This window comes from Bufo bufo, chromosome 6 (genome assembly GCF_905171765.1).
Source record: "Bufo bufo chromosome 6, aBufBuf1.1, whole genome shotgun sequence".
Taxonomy (NCBI): domain Eukaryota; kingdom Metazoa; phylum Chordata; class Amphibia; order Anura; family Bufonidae; genus Bufo; species Bufo bufo.
The window spans coordinates 234,694,152-234,710,384 of record NC_053394.1 but is presented as its reverse complement, the minus strand read 5'-3'; the positions used below and the strand labels follow the sequence as shown (position 1 = coordinate 234,710,384).

The window sequence follows — 16,233 nt, the reverse complement described above, 5'->3', positions numbered from 1 at the left end:
GGTTTATTGAAATTTCAGATTTACGCCGGCACGGCCACTACACAATTGTGCTTCTGACTCCATCCACTGTATAGTTTCTGGTGCTGGCAGCTGCTCAAAACAACTGTCGTACCCTCATCGATCTTATCTGAATATCCCTTCCTGGCTACTTTAGATGCATGCCACTAGCAGTGATGTGCCACTCTTAAACATGTTCCCACTGAGGCCAATTATTAGTCACAGTGGTCTCTGGACCAAGCCACTTTCAGTTAGGCAGGGACCCAAAGCAGCAGAGAAGAGGGCTGTGGTGCTGAAATAGCAGGACAGTGTACAGATGAGTTCAATTCTTTTATTGGCCACACATTATAGGCAGGGGTCTGCTCCTAGGTTTTTACTTACTTTGTTTATTGCAACCATTGATGTTAATATTTATTATAAATGGATTAATGCATGTGTATTTTTGATGCAGGTGCTGAAGTACATTACTTATCATGGCAAGCAGAAACCAAAACCCCTCTCCCCCAACTTGCCAAGAAACATTACATTCATTTTGGCAAGAGAAGACTGACCATGGTTGCCATTCCCTCTCAAAAAGCTCTTCTGCTCTGCCCATCAGTAGTTCCGGAGGTCCACAAAAGAAACCAGAGATTCATAAAAGCCTTACGAGCATCATTTATGTAACCAGGTGTGATGATAACAGTGTGGTTCAGCCTTCACAAAGTTCAGACTGGTCTTCTAGCAGGGATTGTCTTCAAGATCTTAATGTAGTAAAATCTGACTGCAATCATCTTACTGTTGGTCAAATGCTAGAAAAGATACATACCAAAAGTCACTACCACTCAGCCGAATCATCCTTAGAAACATTAGAGCAAGACGCTACCAAGAGCTTCACCAGATACAATGTCTCTGAAAATATTTCCTTACTAGGTCACTCAGAAACATCAATGTGTACAGCTGACAGCATAGAGAATCTTGACTCACCGGGCAAGATTGTCCAGAAGAGTTATTCGGATTATTTCTGTGGAAGAAGGACCTTGATGCATCATTCTCTAAGAGCAAATAATACATTTAGTGCCACATATTCCAATCTCTCTGTTTCTAGCAGTATTTCTGGGTCAGGCAGTGATGGGACTTGTACCCTAAGTAATATTACTCAAGACTCTGGAATAGTTCATTCTCCATCAAATGTTCCAAACAATTTGACTGATGTTGTGTTTTCCGAGGAGGAACAAAATATTCCATTGAGTCCTTTGGGCGGCAGTACAATTCAGCACAACATCACAATGTCAGGTGCAAGTCAACATGGAGTATTGAGACCAGAGAACTCTGGCAACATGTTTCTGAGTAATGATCATATATATAGTCAGCCATGGTATTGCATTTCAGGTATTATGTCTTGTGATAACATCGCAGAAAATAAGCTCTCGCCACCAACTATGATTATGCATAACAGCTGTTCTGCCCATTGCAACAAGGACCATGAAACATTGATAAAATCAGATGACACAATTGCTGCCTATTGCCACTCTTTGCCCATTCCATCTATCCAATACTCTTCTGAACTGGTGCATTCACTTGGTGAACCGGTTTCAAGGCACACACTACCACAGTATTGTTATCAATTACCATGTCCTGATAAATTTTCCTTTCCAAAATTAGCATCATCAGTTAGTGAATCTGGACTAGATACTAAAAAACTGCTACGAAGTGGTCAGCTTGCCTTTCCTCCACCTCGCCTCTCAATTGAAGAAATTAATGTGCTCCCCTTGGAAAGGAATACCAGCTATTTATTACTTAAAACAATGGAAACCCCATTAGATGATTTAGAAATTCCATGCTCAAACACAAAAACAAGAGACATTTGGACAATGACATCTACAAACAATTTATCACTAGACCATAAAAACTCCCTTAGTTGCAAAGATGCAGAAGTACAAACTGTGATTATCATGGAAAGCAAAGCAGTTTCAACCAGTCCTTATATTCAGAGTAGTAGTCGCTCTCACTTGTTTCCGGATGTTGGTTTAGGGATTAACCTACAATGTCCTCAGTCACCAGTGCGAGAGGTTAGATGGGATGAAGAAGGGATGACATGGGAGGTTTATGGAGCTGCAGTAGACCCTGAGGTTCTTGGCTTAACTATACAGAAACATTTAGAGATCCAAATAGAACAGAACACGCAGTCTTCTGAACAATTAAGAGAAAAGGAACAATCAAATAAAGAAAAGAGGAGGTCTATCAGAACTGTCATGCAATCCTTCAGACAATCCAACTGTTGTGTATGTACCACTGCTATGCCTGAGTGACAATACAGATCCTAAAATACTAACATTGATTTTGATGCCTGTTGCTTGAAATAGATGATATGAAGCCATAATTGCTTTCACTTATTTTTATATTATGCATAAATTAGACCTATAAACTCAAACGCAGGCTGGTTTTACACGTGCAATTTTTGATGTTTTTGAAGCAATTATTTGGATCCTACAAGTTAATGCATACAGCAGTGCACAAAAGTCATATTTGTCTCCATGTACTCACAGGCTTGATGGGTAAGGACATTTTTAGGGGAGTGCACCTTCATGCATAATGAGTCTGCCCCAATTTTGAAATCAGATTTGTATGGAATCTTGCAGCATATCCTTCTTCCACAATTTTCCTTCCCTTTGCATCCACTCATATTTAGCTAAAAAAAAATATTGAAACACAAAGAACTGAAGTGTAGATCCAGCCTTGAACTTCCCAATTTTTTTGTTGCAATAAACATATTGTGTAATCCAACCTAATAAAACCTAATCAAATTGCTTAAATGAGGAGAAGGTAACCTTGGTGAGGAAGGCATCTACTGTAGCAATATAGAAGTTGCTTTATAGCATGATAAAATATGGGCAGGTTTAGGTCACAGACTGCACTTGTACATGTTGCTCACCATTTATAAGGCTACTTTCACACTAGTGTTTTTACTGGATCCGGCAGGGTTCAGCAAAAACGCTTCTGTTACTGATAATACAACTATCTGCATGCGTTATGAACGGATCCACTTGTATTATCTTTAACATTGCCAAGACGGATCCGTCATGAACTCCATTGAAAGTCAATGGGGGACAGGTCCGTTTTCTATTGTGTCAGAGAAAACAGATCCATCCCCATTGACTTGCATTGGGGGTCATGCTGGATCTGTCTTGCTCCGCATCCCGGGACAGAAAGCAAACTACAACATGATGCGGTTTGCTATCCGATATGGGAACGCAAGTAAATGGAACGGAATGCATTTTAGTGCATTCCGTTCTGTTTAGTTCTGTTTTGTCCCCATTGACAATGAATGGGGGTAAAACTGAAGCTTTATTTCTGGTATTGAGCCCCTATGATGGATCTCTCAATACCGGAAAAATTAAACACTAGTGTGAAAGTAGCCTAAGTACTTTGGCTTGGTCAAAAACAGTTTTTTCACCTGATGATTTTGTTTTCATAAAAGGAGCAGAGAGTTGGCATATTTGCAGCATGTTAACTTCTTGTTAAAGAAGAATGTATTTGTTAGAACAGAGGAGGGAAGAACGTGCTGGTTGATTAAATAAAAGAGAGGTCTCATTAACTCCTCATAGCTTATCCATGACCATGCACTAGTGATTTTTGTCGACCATTATGACTTCAAGCATTTATTGTTGTCAGTTGCCCTTTTCACTTGACACAAAAGACTGGTGCACTGATCACAAGAGAGTTCTGTCAAAAATATGATTTGAGAGTTTTCGGTTGTGGCTTCATGCAGTTGTTGGTAATACTTATAAAATTGTTTGTGCCAAAGAGCAGATTTGTACCCTAGGAACAGCAGAAGGAGTTGTCAGATCAAGGCAGAAGGAATTGTCACTAGTGTTGAGCGAACGTCTGGTTTCAAGTTCTGCGTACAAGGTTCAGGTTCAGGATATCTAAGAATTCCGTTATGGATTCCGCTAGCACGGACCATAACTTATGGTCCGTGGTAGCCGAATCCATAACGAAATTCTTAGATAACCCGAACCTTGTACGCCGAACTTGAAAACAGAAGTTCGCTCATCTCTAGTTGTCACCCAGAACTACAACTTTCATAGACCACCTGTGAAAGACAAGTTGTTTAGAAAATGTAATTCTCTAGTGTACGGCCAGCTCAATACACTGGCCCAGATTTACCAAATCTGTGCCTCAAATCTGTTTAAAAAAAGTGGTGCAATTTAGTGCAACTAGTGGTTTTGTGGGAATGGCAGTGGGTTTAAATACAACAAAATGTGCAAAATGGCCAAAAAGAAAAACTGGCGCAAACTAGGCCACCAACAGATTGGTGCAGAGCAGTGTAAGCTTAGCCAGGCTAAATATGCACAAGATTTCTATACAAGCTAAATGACTGTGATAAATCTGGTGCTTTTTAAGACCATTAGTCCATGTTTACCCTGTCTAACTAATAGTAAATATGGGCCATTGTTTTCTGCTCAGGACAAGTATCCTGATCTACTGGCTGCCTGTCTAGGGTTTAACTCATTCACTCATACAGTATCATTTGTAAGGGCATGTTTACCACAAGTGCTTTGCATAGAAAGTTTTTAAAAATTCCAGTGACCATGAGACAAGTGACATGATATTCATGCAATGCTTTATATGTCATACGAGACAGTGGGTGATAAACATAACATTAGCTATAAAACTACCCCTAAGAAATAAGGCACATTATCTAGGGCCAGGAGCTACAATTAGGTTTCTGCAAGCACCTTCCTGTTGTACTGTGAACTTTCAGTATTGATAGTCTTTGTAGCCTCTGTGAGGTTTTCCTCTTTTTATACTTCTTTAAATGTCCTTATCTTGGCAATGTTATTGTCCACTTTATGTTATAAGTACATCTAATGTCTAGTTTTTAATCATAAGGTCCATTATATGTTTTAAGCTTCCTTAGGTCAGCTTCCGTAGGTCATTGCTTACCATGTATGATGCAACCAAGGAAATCCCTGAAGCAAATTCTATTATTTTGGCTGACTGGATCTGATGGCAGATGCATTACCTTAGGGTATGGCCAGATGGGGCGGCCATTACACGGCTGATACTCAGCTTCCTTCTAACCAAAAAACACATAACCATGCAAGCCGCAGCAGTATTCTTTTTGCATGTTAGAAACTGATTGTTTATTAAGTGTTCGTTGTTAATGGCCGCCTGGTAACCTACAAAACCACACGGCCATTAACAATGGACACTAAATAAGCAATCCATTTCTAACAACGTAACAGAATACAGCTGCAGTTCTCAGCTACACGGTAGTTGCACCATGGCTTCCCTGTCTGGCAATTCCCTAGGGCCTCATGCACACGACCGTAGCATGTCCGTGCCCATATTGTGGTCTGCATACGTATGTCCATATGTAGCAAAAATGATATAACATGTCCTATTCTTGTCCGTTTTACACACAAGATAGGCATTGTTACTAGGTATAAGTGAATCGAGTTCGAATGAAACATCAAAAGTCGATTTGCATAAGACTTAGTTCTAATACTGTACAGAGCAGGAGCTCCATACAGTATTAGAATGTATTGGCTGTGATGAGCTGAAGTTATTACTTCGCGTAATAATCTCATAAATTAATTTGTACTGTAACAAACCATTTCCCGAACTGGAACCGAACCCGAGTTCAGGAAATGTTTTTTTAAAGTACAAATTAATTTATAAAGTTATTACGCGAAGTCTTGCGAAACTTCGCAAAGTAATAACTTCGGCTCATCGGAACCAATACATTCTAATACTGTACGGAGATCCGCATTTTACGGACCGCAAAATACTCACGGTCATGTGAATGCACCCCTATGCCTGTATTGTGGCCTTGAATGGGCCCGCAATCCACAAGATACAGAGCAGGGTAGAGCGGAGGCCTTTGTACCGCAAAAACAAAAAACTAATTTGCAGATCCCCAAAACACTGATACCGGCCGTGTGCATTCTGCATTTTGCAGAACAGAACTGTATGTGGATGACAATTCTGAAATTCTCATCCACTTTGCTGGTACTGTGCAACTCTGCGGATTTGCTGTACAAACATCCGCAGCTATTCAGTCACGTCTGAACCCAGCCTTAGGGTCCTTTTACACGTTGTGGTTATGTCATGGTTATTGCTACCCAACAAAAAACACACATGGTTTTCACCTGTACTTGTCAGAAAACTGCTACCACAATTATTATTCCATTTACAACTGATTTAAGTGGGAAAAGCTCCGGCTAGGCTAGTTCCTACACAAAATTGTGCTGCCATTTTTTTACAACTAAAAATAAAAAACATAAAAACTGCTTGCTTTTTTTCCATACCGCATGTGTTTATAGTATTTCTTTAAGTGACTTTTTGTGTTAACCTGTTTGAATGTGTCTTTTTCCTAGGGAGAAGGAAAAAATGCATGAAAAATACATCACTGCGTTAACCTTCTGCATTTATAAACACGAACCTCCAGAGACACAAAAAAAAAACACCAAGAAGAAGTTAAAAAAACACCACTATATAAAAATATGCGTGTCTTGCATTTAATATTTCCTATAGACTTTTGGCTAACATCTGAAGATGGCATTTTTTCAACCAAAAAAAAATGCAGCAAGAAACGCAAAGGCAGTGGAAGAAAACTCCTATGAATTGAAATAATCACAGACATTTCTGCAGAAAATCTGCGACATATGAATTCATCATCGTTCAGGTTGAACCAGAGTGGTAATGATATCCCACAGTCTATGCGTCTCTTGTCCTGCAAACAGTGTAAGGCCAAGTTCACATCACCGTTCTCAAGAAGAACAAAAAAAAAAAAGGATCCTTTATTTTGAGCATCCGTTGTGTGCTGATATTGCATTCGTTTTTGTTAGCTCTGTCTGAGATCCATTATTTTGGATGGGAGAAAAAGTCCTGCACAACGGATTCTCAAAACAAAGAATCCATTTAATAAATATCCCAGAAGCGCTATATCTTCCTCCTCACTACAAAGCAGCAGTATCGTGGCAGAACCGCAACACAACTGCCGCACTGTAATACAAAGAAAATGATAAAATCAATGATACTGCGCTCTACCTAGTATAAATCGCAAGACCTAGTATCCCCACCTCCTAGTACAAAGGCACTCCACAAACTTAGTAAACTGTGCGTTACCTGGTGGATGAGCTTCATACAACACGGGGTGCGATGGGTGATTCCTTGATCCTGCAGGCACAGGTCGGGTGCTAATCGAACACAGAGTCGCGGTGGCGCGGCTCTTGAAACCCTACAGTGGTTCGCCCTCGCTCTGAGCGAGATTGACGTCACTACTATGACTACGGAGAGTCACAGGTACCACAAGACCTCTCTACGCGTTTCGGATAGATTCGCTATCCTTCGTCAGGAAAGATGGATGGCTAATCCTGCATGTTCCCCCTTCCTTATATGTGCCTGCCGAATCCCTGCTGATTAAACCCTACGCCTGCCGCTTGCTATGTTTCCTCTATTAGCATCTGTTAAGTTTATTTTCAATCAAACGCGAAAAGTTCTATTTCCATGTTTAAACCTGAGGGGACCAGTGTATCCATGTAAAAAATCCATCTCGTTTCTGATCTGGACATCTCCTTAAGATAATCCCTACCTCTACAGTTTTTTCTGACAATCTCTATCCCACAAAAAGTTGATCCTGCGAATTTCCCAAGGTGTTTGTCCCTATAATGTCGCGATAAAGGGTGCCCCTCATATTTTCTCTCGATGTTATATATATGTTCTCCAAGCTCTTTTTGAGGAGTCTCTTCGTTCGACCAATATAATTTTTTTCGCAGGGACAGGTAATCGCATATATTACGCCTGAACTGTTACACAAAATAAAATCTCTTATGTCATGTACATACGTCCCTTCCGTGTTTTTCACCTGTGTTTGTTTTTTCATTTTTTTGTGATTTTTTACATCCCGGACATTTTTTACAGGGAAAAAAGCCTTTTAATTTGCCGTCTATTCTACCGTCTTTTTTATTATTTATATCATTCCTATTTATTTTGTTCATGCCAATGCATTTACTAGTTGGTGCTATGGTATTTCCGATAACCACTGTAGGGTTTCAATGAGCACCCGACCTGTGCCTGCAGGATCCAGGAATCACCCATCGCACCCCGTGTTGTATGAAGCTCATCCACCAGGTAACGCACAGTTTACTAAGTTTTTGGAGTGCCTTTGTACTAGGAGGTGGGGATACTAGGTCTTGCGATTTATACTAGGTGGAGCGCAGTATCATTGATTTTATCAAAGAATCCATTTGTTCTGTTTATCTGTTCTTCGGACGGATCAGAAGAACGGAAAGCTAAACGATGGCGAACTTGGCCTTAGATGCTCATTAAAGAGATTGTCTGCTTTTTACTATTGAGGACCTAGCCTCCGGATAGGCCATCAATATCAGATCAGTGGGGGTCTGACCCCCGACACACCCGTTGATCAGTTGTTTGAAGAGAAAGCAGCGCTCATACAAGTGCTGCCTTCTCTGCTCTGTTTGCCGCAGCAATTACAATGGTGAGCAGTGTAATTACAAGATGGTGTCCCCATTCACTTCTATGGGATGGTTCTGTCTGTTCAAGTGCATACTACAGAGCTGTCCCATAGATGTGAATGAGTACGCCATTCTTGTAATTACACCTGTTCACCACTGCAATTGTGTGGCGAACAGGGAAACAGAGCAGAGAAGGCAGCACTTGTATGAGCGCTGCCTTCTCTTTAAACAGCTGATTGGCAGTTGTGCCTGAAGTCAGACCCATCCAATCGGATATTGATTGAGGATAGGTGATCAATAGTAAAAAAGACGACAACCCCTTCATGTAGAAAAATTCACTGACTGGATGAAAGGGCAACATACTGTGGGGTATGATAGAGGGGAATCTGAGCAAACAACATTTTCTCTAACCTAGTCCATACAGTCTATAAAGCATTGGTTTGTAGACCGAAGTGAACATTAAAGAGGCTGTGGGTATCATTTAAGATGCAATATGATACTTATACTAAAGATAAGTAGGGATGAGCAAACTTGCATTTTTCAAGTTCGGGTTCGGCTTTCGGGTATTTGTGCAATTCCATTATGGATTCGAATTCCGTTATCACAGAATATAACGGAATGCATCACCGAAGCCTTTAAGAGGCATTCCGTTTTGCATTCTGTCAAAATAGAAGTCAATGGGCAGCATGATGGATCCAGACGGTTTCCGTTATGAAGGAGTCCTGTCCTGCTTGCCTTTTTTAATACCGCATGTGTTTTTATAGTATTTCTTTAAAAGGCTTTTTCTGTTCTTCTTCCCAGGGTGGAGAAGATTTTGGCATCTTTTATGCCCAAAATTGGCGTAAATATAAGTGAATATGTCAGGGCTGATAGCGGGCCTGGCCCCTGATACGACCCTACCTATCCCAAGTAGTGAGGACAGTGCAAAAATTATTAACACATGGGCGTTTTTTACACCTGTTTTGCATTAGCAAATGACCTCCATTGTGTCCATAAAACATAATTTCATAGGTAACAGTGTAAAGAACTTACATAATTAATGTGTCATGGCAGCATCGGCATACATGGGAATGCACGTCGCATGTTGAGGATGATCTGCCAGAGGCCAAGTAGAAATCTGGGAATAATTAAAATATATGCATGCGCAGTCACATTATTGACTCTCTATATAGAGTTCTGACAATGGCGGAAATAGGCGCATGCACTATGAAGATACTGAATCTCCAACGCATTCGATTGCAGGAGTGCAAGGAGAAATTATGCAAAAAAAAATTTAAGCGAATGCACAATGTTAGAAGAAGCTAGAAAAAGACTCAAGTACAGAATAAATATGTGCTAAGTAATTGAGCATATGCAAACATAATTGGTGCTGAAATAGAAAGAAAGCACTAAACCTAAATACAAATATATATATGTAAGAAGGTAAATTCAAAAACACCTACAGATGTAGCAGGGTTAGCACTCAAGCTCTTAACTCAAATTTCTTAACTCATCGCGTTATCTCTAGACAAAAGCCATTGAAAAGCAATTGAAGGTGTTTGCTTAATGCATTTAGTTTAGATAACACATCTCATAAATCATGTGTTAACTCTACTACATCTGTACTCCACCTGTTGGAAGGATAAACACCCCCGGGGTAGCAAAATTGCAGAGAGCAAATTGGTTGCTGTGGCAGCCCGGGCTGCTATTCCAAATTGTGACAGACAGGGGCTTTCCAGGCTCCTGATATTGATGGCCTAACCTGAAAATGTGTAACACAAACAACGTGGACAGTTGACTGGCAGATGGGAGGCCAAGCAGATGTATGAAGTGGGCCATCTTCAAAAATCAATCCGCCTCCACCCAGATTACTATGCACTCTGAGGAAGAAAGCAGGTCGATCTAAAAATCTATGAAGATGCCATGGGACATCAGGCTCCGGCAAGAAATGTAGGAGGCCAGCAGGTTTTTGTTTATTAGACTTGTTCTGGGCACAGGTAGGGCAGGTAGCAGCAAAGTCTTAAGCATAGCAATTGTAGTTCACCAGTAATATTGAGTTACCGGATCGAATGTCTTGTGGAGACCACGGTGACTGGCGACCCTGGAGCGATGCCCCAAGACCAGGACATATTTTCTCTTGGACATAGGACAAACGTTTTGCCAGGTGGGATGTCCTTCAGCTGAACTAGAGTACCAGGAATGATGTGGGCAGGATCAATAATGTGCTTGTGCTTCTCCGATTAGCAGGATGGTATTTTTATCAGTCAGTCGGAAATGTAGTATAAAATTTACATATGCAAAGAACAATGAGCACCGAGTTTGGCCAGGATTGAGATATTAAGCTGACATTGTGGTCAGTGTAAACAATGACAGACTGACAGGCACCGTCCAGCAGGTAGTGCCACTCTTTAAAGACCAACATGATTGCAAGCAGCTTATCGTTCAGCTACTCAGAAGGCTTTCGTGAAGAAACCACAGGCGTGCATCTAGTACAGGGTGGGCCATTTATATGGATACACCTTAATAAAATGGGAATGGTTGGTGATATTAACTTTCTGTTTGTGGCACATTAGTATATGTGAGGGGGGAAACTTTTCAAGATGGGTGGTGACCATGGCGGCCATTTTGAAGTTGGCCATTTTGAATCCGACTTTTGTTTTTTCAATAGGAAGAGGGTCATGTGACACATCAAACTTATTGGGAATTTCACAAGAAAAACAATGGTGTGCTTGGTTTTAACGTAACTTTATTCTTTCATGAGTTATTTACAAGTTTCTCTTTGTTTACAGCCATTGACATGTCGCCGAGGTTAACACGTGAGGAGCGGATAGAAATTGTGTTGATGTCTGGTGAACGCAGTAACCGGGTCATTGCAGAAGATTTCAATGCAAGACACCCTACGAGACCACCCATCTCCCATGCTACAGTTAGCAAACTGCTTGCTAAGTTTCGTGAAACTGGTTCAGTGTTGGATTTGCCAAAATGTGGACGCATGAAATCTGTCTCTAATGAAGAAACATCAGTGGCTGTGCTAGCTTCATTCAGCAAGAGCCCACAGCGTAGCACTCGCCGCATGTCACTGGAGAGTGGCATTAGTCGAACATCCCTTCGGCGGATGTTAGCTACTCACAAATGGCACCCTTACAAACTCCAGCTACTGCAGCATCTCAACGAGGATGACCCAGATCGGCGCACTGAATTTGCAGAATGGGCAAAACAAAAATTGGAACAGGACCCTCAGTTTACGCAGAAGATTTTGTTTAATGATGAGGCAAACTTTTATGTGAATGGTGAAGTTAACAAACAAAACCACCGCTATTGGTCTGACACTAACCCACATTGGATAGATCCCTCCAAGACTGTTGGAACAAAAAAATTGATTGTATGGTGTGGAATATGGGGTACAAAGATAGTGGGGCCATTCTTCATCAATGGAAACCTCAAGGCCACTGGATATGCGAAATTGCTACATGATGATGTGTTTCCCTCTTTATGCACTGAAGCTGGCACGTTCCCTGAGTTTTTCCAGCAAGATGGTGCACCACCACATTATGGGTGTCAGGTCCAAGCATTCCTAGATGAACAGTTTCCTGGAAAGTGGATTGGTCGTCGTGGGCCAGTTGAATGGCCCCCAAGGTCTCCTGATCTGACCCCCTTAGACTTTTATCTTTGGGGTCATCTGAAGGCAATTGTCTATGCTGTATAGATACGAGATGTGCAGCACCTGAAACTACGGATACTGGAAGCCTGTGCTAGCATTTCTCCTGCGGTGTTGCTATCAGTGTGTGAAGAGTGGGAGAAGAGGGTTGCATTGACAATCCAACACAATGGGCAGCACATTGAACACATTTTATAAGTGGTCAGAAACTTGTAAATAACTCATGAAAGAATAAAGTTACGTTAAAACACCATTGTTTTTCTTGTGAAATTCCCAATAAGTTTGATGTGTCACATGACCTTCCTATTGAAAAAACAAAAGTTGGATTCAAAATGGCCGACTTCAAAATTGCCGCCATGGTCACCACCCATCTTGAAAAGTTTCCCCCCTCACATATACTAATGTGCCACAAACAGGAAGTTAATATCACCAACCATTCGGATTTTATTAAGGTGTATCCATATAAATGGCCCACCCTGTACAATTCTGAGTAAAGAACTGCTTAGATACATCTGACAGATGAAGAATTGAAGCAGAAGAGAATCCTTACTTGACTGATTAGGCAGATTAGGTTTTCTGGAGACCACTCCTTGGCATTCACCTCCTTCCAGGTAATAGCAGAAATACAGGTGGTCAGTGTGAAAAAATGAATTGTCTTTAATAATTGGTGAAGTTCAGGAATCACTGGATAGCACACAGACCTGTAGGAAGAGGCCAGTACAGTACAGCAGACAGTTTCTCAGGACCCATCTCAATGCCCTAGTCATAAATAATGTGGCCCAGGAAAGCAAATAGATCTTTTGAAAGACCGACTTTCTATACTTATCATAAAGTCTATTTTTCCTCAAGCAATAGAGGACCGTATGTACATGATTCTGATGCTAAGTTAGGTCGGGTGAGCAGATCAAGATGTCAAATAGACCCCTACATAGGTATAGAGGAGATCTCAAAAGACATCATTAGCAAAGTCTTGATAAACCGCAGGAGTGTTACTATTGCCAAAGGGCATGACGAGATATTTATAGTGAACATCTTGGGTGTTAAAGGCAGTCTTTCACTCATCACTCACCCGCATCCAGATGAGATTTTAAGCTCCTCAGAGATCCAACTTTCTGAAAATTCTGGCTCAATGAGGCCTATCAAAAAGCTTGTTTTTCACTGTAATTTTATTTAGTCCACAGTAATCAATACACAGTCAGAGGAACTCGTCTTTTCTCTTGACAGAGATAACCTCTGAATGATGCCCCTCTCAAGTTTTTCTTTAATATAATCAAACATGGCTTGTCTAAAACGTCGGTCTTAATAAATGTGCCCCATAGTATCCTTTAGCTCCAGAATATACAGGTGAAACTCAAAAAATTTGAATATCGTGCAAAAGTCCATTTATTTCAGTAATGCAAATTAAAAGGAATTGCATTAATGCAGCTTAAAATTAGAATTTTGTGAAAAGGTTCAATATTCTAGGCTCAAAGTGCCACACTCTAGTCAGCTAATTAATCCATATCCCCTGAGCAAAGGGTACCTCAAAATTGTGACTTTGGGGTTTCATAAGCTGTAAGCCATAATCATACAAATTATAACAAATAAATGCTTGAAATATCTCGCTTTGCATGTAATGAGTCTCTCATATACAGTATTAGTTTCATCTTTTAAGTTGCATTACTGAAATAAATGAACTTTGCGCAATATTCTAATTTTTCGAGTTTCACCTGTATGCATCAGTCCTTACTGTGTCTATGCAGATGCTCTTCCTTGGACAGACAAAACTTGTCCAGTTGCATAGGCTCACAATCAGGGGATGCAGAAGAAGGAAGCATAGGCCTCTTAAAAAGTAGGTGCCAACCTAGGAACTCTTCTTTCACATGCAGATTCCTTGTGGCACTGTCTGAAACTAAGATCAGTTTGAGTAGCCAAGGTAATCAGGTCATCCAGAGTAGATGGGACATCTCAACCTGCCAATTCATCTTTTAGGTGACCTGAAAGACCCTCCCAGAAGCTGCCACCAAGGCCTCATTGTTCTGTGATAGTTCAGAGACAAGGCTACGGAACTGTATGACATACTGCCCAACCGTGGTTGTGCCCTGGCAGAGTCGCACAAGGGAGGAGGCAGCTGAGGTAGTATTACCTGGTTCCTCAAAGACCTTGCAAAAAGTGGCCAGGCATTCTTGCTGGTCAGAAGGTCACTGCATTCCCAGGAAAAAGGACCAAAGCAAGTGCTTCACCAGACAATAAGGGGACAAGAAAGGTTATTTTGGATTGGTCAGTAGGAAACTATTGAGCCAGTAGCTGAAAGTGAATAGTACACCGGTTTAGGAATCCACAGCATAACTTGGGGTCCCCTTCAAGGCATATGGGAAGTGGGAGATGCAGACTGGAGGTATCAGAAACTGTGATAGGTGGAGTTTATGGTGCAGACACTGTAGCATGAGGTTGCCATATGGAACGGTGGTGGACAAGGTGTCCAGGCAGACAGAAATGGTATGCATGTACCGCAGAGGTTGCTCTTGGTGACCACACTGATTAATCAGCTATTTATAAACTTTGGGCAGACCCTTTTTGGGTGTGCCAATGGTTTCCATGGCCTGATCAAACTGTTATGGCAGTGGGTGTGAAAACACTGTGTTAATCAATAGATTTGACTTTGGGGTAATCCGAAGGGCGTTATCCTGGCAGTCCCATGGTATTCACCTATTACACTCTATACAGGGATCTGGACTTTGCTGCAGTGAAACCATCAGATCACTACCTCCTGGGGTAGTCTCTGTGTTATTAACAGCTGACCCATGGGGATTAGAGACACCGATGCAGGACACAGAGAGACACAGGCAGAATCGTAGTTAGGGACAAACTGAGGTCAGGGCTGGTGCAGTACAAGCAGAATGGTAATTGGTCTAGGGTCAGGGCAGGCAGCAAAGGGCCAATATGGAGGTCAGGTCAGGTAGTGGGAGGTCAGCACACAGTAAACCGAGAAATCAGTACACAAGCAGAATACAGCACACCTTTGTAGGAATTTACCAAGTTAAGTAACCTAGCCAGAGGGAGTACACACGGTGGACCCACCGGGAAGGAGGCAGTGGGAAGTTGGTCGAGGCTGCCAGGTGAGGTGAAAGAAGCAGCGTCAGCTGTGACAATAAGGCCTCATGCACACGACCGTATTTTTTCACGGTCCGCAAAACGGGGTTCCGTTGGTCCGTGATCAGTGACCGTTTTTTCATCCGTGGGTCTTCCTTGATTTTTGGAGGATCCACGGACATGAAAAAAAAGTCGTTTTGGTGTCCGCTTGGCCGTGCGGAGCCAAACGGATCCGTCCTGAATTACAATGCAAGTCAATGGGGACGGATCCGTTTGACGTTGACACAATATGGTGCAATTTCAAATGTCAGGAGTTAATATACCATAGGATCAGAGTTTTCTCCAATCCGATGGTATATTTTAACTTGAAGCGTCCCCATCACCATGGGAACGCCTCTATGTTAGAATATACTGTCGGATATGAGTTAGATCGTGAAACTCATATCCGACAGTATATTCTAACACAGAGGCGTTCCCATAGTGATGGGGACGCTTCTAGTTAGAATATACTACGAACTGTGTACATGACTGCCCCCTGCTGCCTGGCAGCACCCGATCTCCTACAGGGAGCTGTGATCCGCACAATTAACCCCTCAGGTGCTGCACCTGAGGGGTTAATTGTGCATATCATAGCCCCCTGTAAGAGATCAGGGGCTGCCAGGCAGCAGGGGGCAGACCCCCATCCCTCCCCAGTTTGAATATCATTGGTGGCCAGTGTGCGGCCCCCACCCTCGGCCCCCCCTCCCTCCCTCTATTGTATTATCATTGGTGGCCAGTGTGCGGCCTCCCCCGGTCCCCTTCCCTCCCTTTATTGTATTATCATTGGTGGCCAGTGTGCAGCCCCCCCGGCCCCCCCTCCCTCCCTCTATTGTAATATCATTGGTGGCCAGTGTGCGGCCTCCCCTCTCCCCCCCGATCATTGGTGGCAGCGGAGAGTTCCGATCGGAGTCCCAGTTTAATCGCTGGTGCTCCGATCGGTAACCATGGCAACCAGAATGCTACTGCAGGCCTGGTTGCCATGGTTATTTAGCAATATTACAATATTAGAAGCATCATACTTACCTG

General features: G+C 42.1%; 1 protein-coding gene across 1 annotated transcript; it reads left to right on the top strand.

Annotated features, from left to right (window-relative positions):
• Positions 1-470: 470 nt before the first annotated feature.
• GPRIN2 (G protein regulated inducer of neurite outgrowth 2) lies at positions 471-2,285 on the top strand. The gene has a single exon (XM_040438408.1). The coding sequence runs from the start codon at positions 471-473 to the stop codon at positions 2,283-2,285; it is 1,815 nt and encodes a 604-aa protein (XP_040294342.1).
• Positions 2,286-16,233: the final 13,948 nt, after the last annotated feature.

Coding starts and splice junctions, on each gene's coding strand:
- GPRIN2 (XM_040438408.1), top strand. CDS start 471: ATGGCAAGCAGAAACCAAAACCCCTCTCCCCCAACTTGCCAAGAAACA.